The following is a 9,899-nucleotide window of genomic DNA, read 5'->3' as shown; positions in this document are numbered from 1 at the left end:
CAGCCAAACAGAAAGATTCAGAGGGCATCTTTTCTCCAGCTTCCTCCCAGTTCTCAGGCCTGCAAGTAAACATACATGTTGAAGACCTAACGCTTTTTAATAATTTACGAAGACATTCCCGAAAAAGTTTAATGCAGAAAAAAAAAAGAGAGAGAGAGAGAGAACAGAAAGAGGGGACAGAAGAGCTGGGGGAAGGAAGTGAGGGGGAGAGAGGGAAAGAGGGAAGAGATGGAGGGAGAGGGAGGTTCGGGGAAGGGAAAGCCTCCTTCCAAGGTAGGCAGGATGTGCCGGGTTTCTGCACCACGCTGGCGAAACCTGGAGAATGGACGCTCACAGGAGGCCAGGTCACAATGTCATCTGCCCTCAAATCCAAAAAGTACACACACACGACAGGAAACGGACAAATAACAGCAGCATAAATCTGCCGCTTTACCCCACAGCAGGGTGCGTGCGTGAAAGAAATTACTCAAAAAGATCGCCAGTAGAAAAATCCACAGCCACCACCACTTAGAGATGGAGAGAGGCCCGAGGCTGCGCCGCCGGCTGTCAGCGCAGGCCCAGGTGCGGCCGCCCCGCCCACGCCCGCCAGCCCCGCGCCCGCACCGCCCCCGCCGCCGGCCGCCCCGGTGTCCCAGGCCAGTACCTGACGCGCAGGGCCGGGCCGCCTCGCCCGGCCGGCTTGCGGACACAGCCTCCCAAGCAGCCGCTGGCTCAGCCCGCACCCACGATCCCGACGCCTCTCGCGGCCCGAGGGGAGGGCGGACGCGGGACTACCGCCCCCCGCGTGCGGCCAATCGCAAGAGGCTGCTCCGCAGGCGCAGCCAATGGGGGAGAGAAGCCCTTCGCCGCTCCTCCCGACTCTTCCGCTTCCCGCAATCCCGTTTATCTTCCTACTTGGAGCTCACGGGCTGCGGCTAGGGCCAACCGTGGGCGCCAGAAGGCGGGATTTCCGCCGCACGCACGCCAGCACGCCCGCACTCCCACGGGAGACTGTCTGGCCCGGAGCGCTGTTAGTCATGCGGCGGGTGGTTGCGCTCACACCAGCTGGAGCTGTCCAGGGATCGAGTGTCGAGACCAGCTCCCCTGGAGATGAGAACGGATCTTTGTGTGGTCGGCTGGGGACTGAAGAGCTTCCTGGTGTGTGTTCAACTGAATGCAGCAAGAGTCTTGGGCAGATTACATGGAGCAGCCGTGGAAGCACTGTGCAGGGAATCCAAGAAGGAAACACCTCCAGCGACCACAAAACAAAATTGAAGAAATATAAAACAATATAGGCCGGGCACGTTGGCTCACGTCTGTAATTTTCAGAGCTTTGGGAGGCCGAAGCGGGAGGATCCCTCAAAGCCAGGAGTTGGAGGATCCCATGTTGCCCGACTGGGCAACATAGCAAGACCCCATCTCTTACAAAAAGAAATTAACAATTAGCCAGGTGTGGTGGTGCACACCTGTGATCCCAGCTGCTTGGGAGGCTGAGGCAGGAGAATCGCCTCAGCCTGGGAGATCAATGCTACAGGGAGCTGAGATCGTGCCACTGCACGTCCAGCCTGGGCGACAGAGATCCTGCCTCTAAGAAAAATACTGGCCGGGCACGGTGGTCACACCTGTAATCTCAGCACTTTGGGAGGCCAAGGCAGGTGGATCATTTGAGGTCAGGAGTTCAAGACCAGCCTGGCCAACATGGTGAGACCCCTTCTCTACTAAAAATACAAAAATTAGCCTGGTGTGGTGGTGCGCGCCTGTAATCCCAGCTACTCGGGAGGTTGAGGCAGGAGAATCGCTTGAACCCAGGAGGCGGAGATTGCAGTGAGCTGAGACTGCACCACTGCACTCCAGCCTGGGGGACAGAGGCTGCAGTGCAGCCTTGACTTACCGGCTTCAGGTGGTTCTCCACCTCAGCCTTGCCAGTAGCTGGACTGCAGGCACATGCAGCCACGCCTGGCTAATTTTTGTATTTTTTATAGAGACAGGGTTTTGCCATGTTGCCCAGGCTGGTCTTGAACTCCTGGAATCAAGTGATCCGCCCGCCTCAGTCTCCCAAAATGCTGAGATTACAGGTGTGAGCCACTGCACTCAGCTAATAGTAATGAACTTAGAACAGAAGGAACAGATGTTATTATTTTCTTAGTTATGTTTTATCTATATTTTCTAATTTTTCTAAACATGTATTAAGATAAAATTCTATTCTTAAAACTCAATAAGACCTCAGAACAAAAAAAATTAGAGTATAAATATTTATTTTAGTTAACTTGTACAAATTTGGTTTCTGGAAAAGGAATGGAATAGATTTTCTTTTTTTTTTTTTTTTGAGACGGAGTCTCGCTCTGTCACCCAGGCTGGAGTGCAGTGGCGCAATCTCTACTCACTGCAAGCTCCGCCTCCCGGGTTCGCGCCATTCTCCTGCCTCAGCCTCTCCAAGTAGCTGGGACTACAGGCGCCCGCCACCACGCCCGGTTAATTTTTTGTATTTTTAGTAGAGACAGGGTTTCACCGTGGTCTCGATCTCCTGACCTCGTGATGCGCCCGCCTCGGCCTCCCAAAGTGCTGGGATTACAAGCGTGAGCCACCGCGCCCGGCCGGAATAGATTTTCTGAGAAAAAGAAATTCATCACTTTGGCCGGGTGCGGTGGCTTAACGCCTGTAATCCCAGCACTTTGGGAGGCCGAGGCGGCAGATCACCTGAGGTCAGGAGTTCAAGACCAGACTGACCAACATGAAGAAACTCCTGTCTCTATTAAAAATACAAAAATTAGCCAGGCATGGTTTCAGGCGCCTGTAATCCCAGCTACTCAGCAGGCTGAGGCTGGAGAATTGCTTGAACCCGGGAGGCAGAGGCTGCAGTGAGCTGAGATGGCACCATTGCACTCCAGCCTGGGTGACTGGAGTGCAAAACTCTGTCTCAAAAAAAAAAAAAAAGAAAGAAAGTAAAGCCGACTGGCTGAAAGGATTAAAAAAGAAAATATGATCCACCAATGTGCTATCCACAAGATAAACATTTTAAATTAAAATAAACAGGTTGAAAGTAAAAGAATACAAAGATACAACATTCAAATAGTAACCAAAAAAGAGCCGAAGTGGCTGTACTAATATCAAGTGAAATACACTTTAAATTAAAGCAGGGCTGGGCATGGTGACTCATGCCTGTAATCCCAGCACTTCGGGAGGTGGAGGCAGAGAGATTGCTTGAGCCCAGAAGTTCGAGATCAGCCTGGGCAACATGGCATAATCCCATCCCTACAAAAAATACAAAAATTAGGTGGGCATGGTGGTTCCCAGCTGTGGTACCAGCCATTTGGGAGGCTGAGGTGGTAGAATCACGTGAGCCGGGGAGGTTGAAGCTACAGTAAGCCAAGACCGGGCCCCTGCACTCCAACCTGGGCAATAGAGTGAGACCCTGTCTCAAAACAAAAAAATAAAGTGGTTGAGAGACAAAACTTTTTTGATTGGGATTTGCTTCTCATTGGAGTACCTTCTCTGAACACCAGATGGCATGAGATCATTGGTCGTATCTGGGCCAGTGTATCAGAAAAATTGTCATTCAAGAGCAAATGTGAACCTTTCGAAGATGCAGACACCCATTTGTAACACACCGTCACTCTTTGAGTTTTGGTAGCTTGCGATGTCCTGCAGTAAGTGATTGGAGCTGAGTTTTAAAATGGGTTTCTGTTTATATCTTGTTAATATCTTGATGTCTAAGAGTTAATATCTTGATGTCTAAGAGTTTTGTGTGCCCATACGGTATTTATTATTTTCTAAGCTTCTGAGATAAGTTGCAGAGTAAGAAGTTTGCTCAGTGTCATTGAATGGTATTTGAATTTCACTTGCCTCCTTGTTTATATTCCCCTCCATTAGTATAGGAAAGCTACGACAATTAGTAGATACAGAAATCGTTTACTTTGAGGGTATTTAAATTACTGTTGAAAACACCTTTTGTTGTTGCTGATGTTAACTTATGGTAAGCTCCTAGGATAGAATTGTTCCCCTTACTGCAGTGTGGTTTTTCAGCTGAATTATTTTATATGTTGACATTTCTGTGAAACACCCTTTGTGTTGGTCATGTTAGATTTACCAGGAAGGAAAAATAGAATATTTTGCTGAGTGTTTAAATAGAAACAACGTTTTAAATAGTGATATCACCTAACTCTGAGAGAACAATAGATTTCTTCTTAGAAAGCCTTCCTCGGTGAAGAGTGTGCTATGCATTGTTATATCTGGGATGGGAGAATATGATCTAATAGTTAATTAAAAGCACCTTGTTTCTTTCTGAATGAAAATCTGAATGAGGAGGAGAAAAAAGAACAGATCCTTTTCGTATCCCAGCATTTTGATCTTTGTAGGCTGTGGGTCCTAACAAATTGTAGCTGACAAAATACAGGAGTTTTAATAACACACCCAAAGCAAATGAATTGTGCTTAATAGTAAAGCAACAGATTATCCTCAAGAAGTTAATATTAAAAGCTTTCTGACCTGAATGGCCTAGTGGAAATATCTTTCTTGCAGCAGAAGTCATAGGCTTGAAGCTGCATCTGCATCCCTCTTTCCTTGCAGGGAAGAAGGTGATTGATATGGCTGCAGGCTCCACCCACTGCCTGGCTCCGACTGAGGACAGCGAGGTCCACAGCTGGGGGAGCAACGACCAGTGCCAGCACTTTGACACGTTGCGCGTGACCAAGCCAGAACCTGCGGCATTGCCAGGACTGGACGCCAAACACATAGTGGGAATTACCTGTGGGCCGGCCCAGGTACAGAATATAGAGCTTGATTTGGTATTTTGGAGGATTTTGGTTTCCAATTGTTTATTACCAATATATAGGAAATACCAGAGTTTTGTTTGTTGTTCTTGTGTCCTGCGGTTGTGCTAAACTCATTTATTATGAGCTTCATTGTAGTTCCTTGGGTTTTCTTCATGGACAGTTAAATACTATCTGTATAGAGGGGCAGTTTCATTTCTTCCTTTCCAATCTGCTTGCCTTTTATGTATTTTTCCCGGCCTAATTGCCCTGTCCAGGACATGCAGTGTGAAGCTGAATAGGAGAGGTGACAGTGGGTGCCCTGCATTGCTCCCGACTGTAGGGGAAAGCAGTTCAGTCTTTCACCATCAACTGTGATGTTGGCTGCACATATTTATGTGGTGCCTTATTACCAGATTAAGGCAGTTTCTTTAATTCCCCCCCAAATTTTTTTTTTTTTTTTTTTGAGACGGAGCCTCGCTCTATGCCCAGGCTGGCGTGCAGTGGTGTGATCTCGGCTCACTGCAAACTCCGCCTCCTGGGTTCACGCCATTCTCCTGCCTCAGCCTCCCGAGTAGCTGGGACTACAGGCTCCTGCCACGGTGCCCGGATAACTTTCTGTATTTTTAGTAGAGACGGGGTTTCACCGTGTTAGCCAGGATGGTCTCGATCTCCTGACCTTGTGATCCGCCTGCCTCGGCCTCCCAAAGTGCTGGGATTACAGGCATGAGCCACCGCGCCCGGCCTTAATTCCCCCTTTTAGAAGCTTTTGAAAAATCCTGAATGGATGTTAAAATTGGTTAAATGCTTTTAATCTCAAATGAAATGGTCATGCAGTTTTCCTTCTTTAGTGTGTTAGTATGGTGTATTACATTGATGATTTTTACTTTTTTTTTCTTAAACATTTTTTTTTCTTTTTTAGAGATGGCATTTCACTATGTTGCCCAGGCTGGTCTTGAAATCCTGAGCTCAAGTGATCTGCCTGCCTTGGCCTCCCAAAGTGCTGGGATTACAGGTGTAAGACACCTTATAGAATTGTTCCCCTTACTGCAGTGTGGTTTTTCAGCTGAATTATTTTATATGTTGACATATAATCTATAAGCCTGATTTTTAAATACTGACCAAGCCTTGTGTTACTGGGATAGGCATCACTTGGCCACAATTTACTACTCTATTTCTTTTTTTTTTTTTTGAGACAATCTCACTCTGTCACCCAGGCTGGAGTGCATTGGTGCAATCTCAGCTCTCTGCAACCTCTGCCTCTTGGGTTCAAGCAATTCTCCTGCCTCAGCTTCCTGAGTAGCTAGGATTAGAGGTGTGCACCACCACACCTGGCTAATTTTGTTTGCTTGTTTGTTTGTTGTTTGTTTTTTGTAGAGATGTGGTTTCACCATGTTGGCCAGCCTGGTCTCCAACTCCTGACCTCAAGTGATCCACCCTCCTTGGCATCCCAAATTCCTATGATTACAGGTGTGAGCCACTGCGTCCGGCCCTATTCTGTTTCTATATTGCTAAATTTGACTTGCTAACACGTTTTTGAGGATTTTTCTGTTGATGCTCATCAGGGATGTGGGTTTGCAGTTTTCTTTCTTTGTATTATACTATCTCGTCTGACTTTCTGTCAGGGGAAAGCTGACCTTATACAAAGTATTGGCATGTGTTTCCTCCTTTTCCATTTTCTTTTTTTTTTTTTTTTTTTTTTTTTTTTTCTGAGACGGAGTCTCGCTCTGTCGCCCAGGCTGGAGTGCAGTGGCGCAATCTCGGCTCACTGCAAGCTCCGCCTCCCGGGTTCACGCCATTCTCCTGCCTCAGCCTCTCCGGGTAGCTGGGACTACAGGCGCCCGCCACCGCGCCCGGCCAATTTTTTGTATTTTTAGTAGAGACGGGGTTTCACCGTGGTCTCGATCTCTTGACCTCGTGATCCGCCCGCCTCGGCCTCCCAAAGTGCTGGGATTACAAGCGTGAGCCACCGCGCCCGGCCTCCTTTTCCATTTTCTATAACGGATTGTGTAGATGTAGAATTAGTATTATTTCTTCCTTAAATGTTTTTGAATCCATCTGAACCTGGAGATTTCTTTCTAAAAGATTTCATGCCGGGCGCGGTGGCCCATGCCTATAATCCCAGCACGTTGGGAGGCCGAGGCAGGTGGATCACCTGAGGTCAGGAGTTTGAGACCAGCCTGGCTAACATGGTGAAACCCCGTTTCTACTAAAAATACAAAAAATTAGTCGAGCTTGGTGGCGTGCGCCTATAATCCCAGCTTCTCAGGAGGCTAAGGCAGGAGAATCACTTGAACCTGGGAGGTGGAGATTGCAGAGAGCTGAGATTGCACCTATGCACTCCAGCCTGGGTGACAGAGTGAGACTCTGGCTCAAAAAAAAAAAAAAAAAAAAAAGATTTTACAAATTCAATTTATTTAACAGATATAGAACAATTCAGGTGACCTGTTTGTTTCTAGGAGGATTTTCCTGGTTTGTGGCACTCAGACATTGCTTTATTTCATCTAAGTTGTCTGATTTTTTTTTTTTTTTTTTTTTTTTTTTTTTTTTTTTTGAGACGGAGTCTCGCTCTGTCGCCCAGGCTGGAGTGCAGTGGCGCAATCTCGGCTCACTGCAAGCTCCGCCTCCCGGGTTCACGCCATTCTCCTGCCTCAGCCTCTCCGAGTAGCTGGGACTACAGGCGCCCGCCACCACGCCCGGCTAATTTTTTTGTATTTTTAGTAGAGACGGGGTTTCACCGTGGTCTCGATCTCCTGACCTCGTGATCCGCCCGCCTCGGCCTCCCAAAGTGCTGGGATTACAAGCGTGAGCCACCGCGCCCGGCCTGTTGTCTGATTTTTACGTGTCAAGTTTTCCTTAGTGTTCTCTTGCTAACTGTCTGAAGTCTGTGGGGCCTGCAGTGATGTCCCATCATTCATTCCTGATACTGATAATTTGTATCTTTTCTGTTTTTTTCTTTGTCAGTTTTGCTAGAGTTTTTCAATTTTGTTGATCTTTTCAAAGAATGATCTTTAAGTTTCATTAATTTTTCCCTTGTTTTTTTGCTTTCAATCTCATTGGTTTCTGCTTTTATCTTGTCATTTGTCCCTTTGGCTTGTTTTGCGTTCACTTTGCTCTTTTTCTAGTTTCTTAAGGTGGAAACTTAGATTGCTGATTTAGACCTATCTTTTTTGTAATATATAATGATTTGATGCCATAAATTTTCCTCTAAGCAGTGCTTTAATTACACCCACAAATTTTGGTGCATTTTCATTTATGCTCAAAATATTTTCTAATGTCTTTTGAGAATTGTTCTTTGACCCATGGATTATTATTTTTTTTTTCTTCAATACAGAGTTTCACTGTTGTTGCCCAGGCTGGAGTGCAATGACATGATTTCAGCTCACTGCAACCTCTGTCTCCTGGGTTCAAGCGATTCTCCTGCCTCAGCCTCCGATTAGCTGGGAATACGGGCACCCGCCACCATGCCCGGCTAATTTTTTTGTATTTTCAGTAGAGATGGGGTTTCTCCATGTTGGCCAGGCTGATCTTCAACTCCTGGCCTCAGGTGATCCCCCCAACTTGGCCTCCCACAGTGTTGGGATTACACTCGTGAGCCACTGCACCCGGCCTGACCCATGGATTATTAAGTATGTTGTTTAATTTTGAAGTGTTTGCAGATTGTTGTATTAATGATTTCTAGTTTAATACCATTGTGATTGGAGAAATATGGAACCAAAAAAGAGCCCACATCGCCAAGTCAATCCTATTTATCTTTTAAAAATTGTTTTGGCTATGTTGGGTCCTCTGCATTTCTTTATACATTTTAGGATCATCTTGTCAATTTCTGCGAAAATCTGCTGGGATTTTTAAAGTAATTGCATTGAATCTATAGCTCAATTAGATAAAATTTGTCATCTTAACGATATTGAGTCATCCCACGCACAAACTTGGAATGTATCTCAATTTACTTAGAGCTTTTTAATTTTTTCTTAATAATATTTTATAGTTTCCTATACAAATCCTGTACTTTTTTGTTAAATATATTTCTACCTATTTTATTACTTTGTTGCAATTGTGAATAGAGTTGTTTACATAATTTCATTTTGGATTGTTCATGGCTAGTATACAGAAACACAATTGAATTTTGTATATTTATCTTGTATCCCAAAAACTTGCTAAACTCACTTATTGGTTCTAGTTGGGTTTTTTAATCTGTGTGGATTCCTTAGAATTTTCTATATGCATGTGATGATCTCAACTGCAAATAAAGACAGTTTTACTTCTTTTCATTCTGTATCCCCTTTGTTTCTTTTTCTATTGTTTATTTCTCGTGATTTTTCTTCCCTGGTGGCACTGTCTTGGACCTCCTGTATAATGCTGAAAAGCGTGCTGAGAGTGGAGAGTGGACATCTTTGTCTTGTCCCTATCATAAGAGGAAAGTTAACATGATTAAGTATCATGTTAGTTGCAGGGTTTTTATAGATGTCCTCTATCCAATTGAGAAAATTCCTTTCTGTGTTTTGCTTGTTCATTTTAATCACAAAATTATTGTTTGCTTTTTTAATCTCTTTTTTATAACAAAATTTATATCAAGTGTACCAAAAAATTGCAGTGTCTATGATTTTTTTGTTTTGTTTTTCTTTTTTCTTTTTCTTTTTTTGAGACAGAATCTTGCTCTGTTGCCCAGGCGATCTCCGCTCACTACAACCTCCACCTCCCAGGTTCAAGCGATTCTCGTGTCTCAGCCATCTGAGTAGCTGGGAATACAGGTGCGCACCACCACACCTAGTTAATATTTTTGTATTTTTAGTAGAGATGGCATTTCACTATGTTGGCCAGGCTGGTCTCAAACTCCTAGCCTCAAGTTATCAGCCTGCCTTCGCCTCCCAAAGTGCTGGGATTACAAGCGTGAGCCGCCATGCCTGGCCGCGATGGTGGCTTTGATGGCATCCATGGTTTTCCCCACTCATCTAGAGATGGCTTCTGCGCACCTTGGAAGATGCTGCAGCTGATTTTGCACTTCCAAGAGACGCACTGTGCCCTTGTGCGGAAGAAGCAGCCAAAGCCCTCCAGAGCCACTCATTGTGGTTGAAATAGAAGCCCAGGGAATGGTAAGTGCAGGAGACCTGCCGATGCACATGGACCAGGCAGTTGACCGCAGCTTCCTCCTCAGTGGAATCATTCTGACGA

At 45.6% G+C, this 9,899-nt stretch overlaps 1 protein-coding gene across 1 annotated transcript; it reads left to right on the top strand.

Moving 5' to 3' along the window:
• Window positions 1-513: 513 nt before the first annotated feature.
• Window positions 514-8,998, top strand: LOC129482545 (uncharacterized). The gene is made up of 4 exons (XM_055278530.2): window positions 514-626; window positions 692-1,137; window positions 4,546-4,739; window positions 8,062-8,998. Exons 1-4 carry the CDS (start codon window positions 514-516, stop codon window positions 8,095-8,097), a joined length of 789 nt encoding a protein of 262 aa, XP_055134505.2. The 3' UTR covers window positions 8,098-8,998.
• Window positions 8,999-9,899: the final 901 nt, after the last annotated feature.

The sequence above is a fragment of the Symphalangus syndactylus genome, chromosome 5 (genome assembly GCF_028878055.3).
Source record: "Symphalangus syndactylus isolate Jambi chromosome 5, NHGRI_mSymSyn1-v2.1_pri, whole genome shotgun sequence".
Classification (NCBI taxonomy): domain Eukaryota; kingdom Metazoa; phylum Chordata; class Mammalia; order Primates; family Hylobatidae; genus Symphalangus; species Symphalangus syndactylus.
This window is presented reverse-complemented; position numbering and strand designations above follow the sequence as displayed.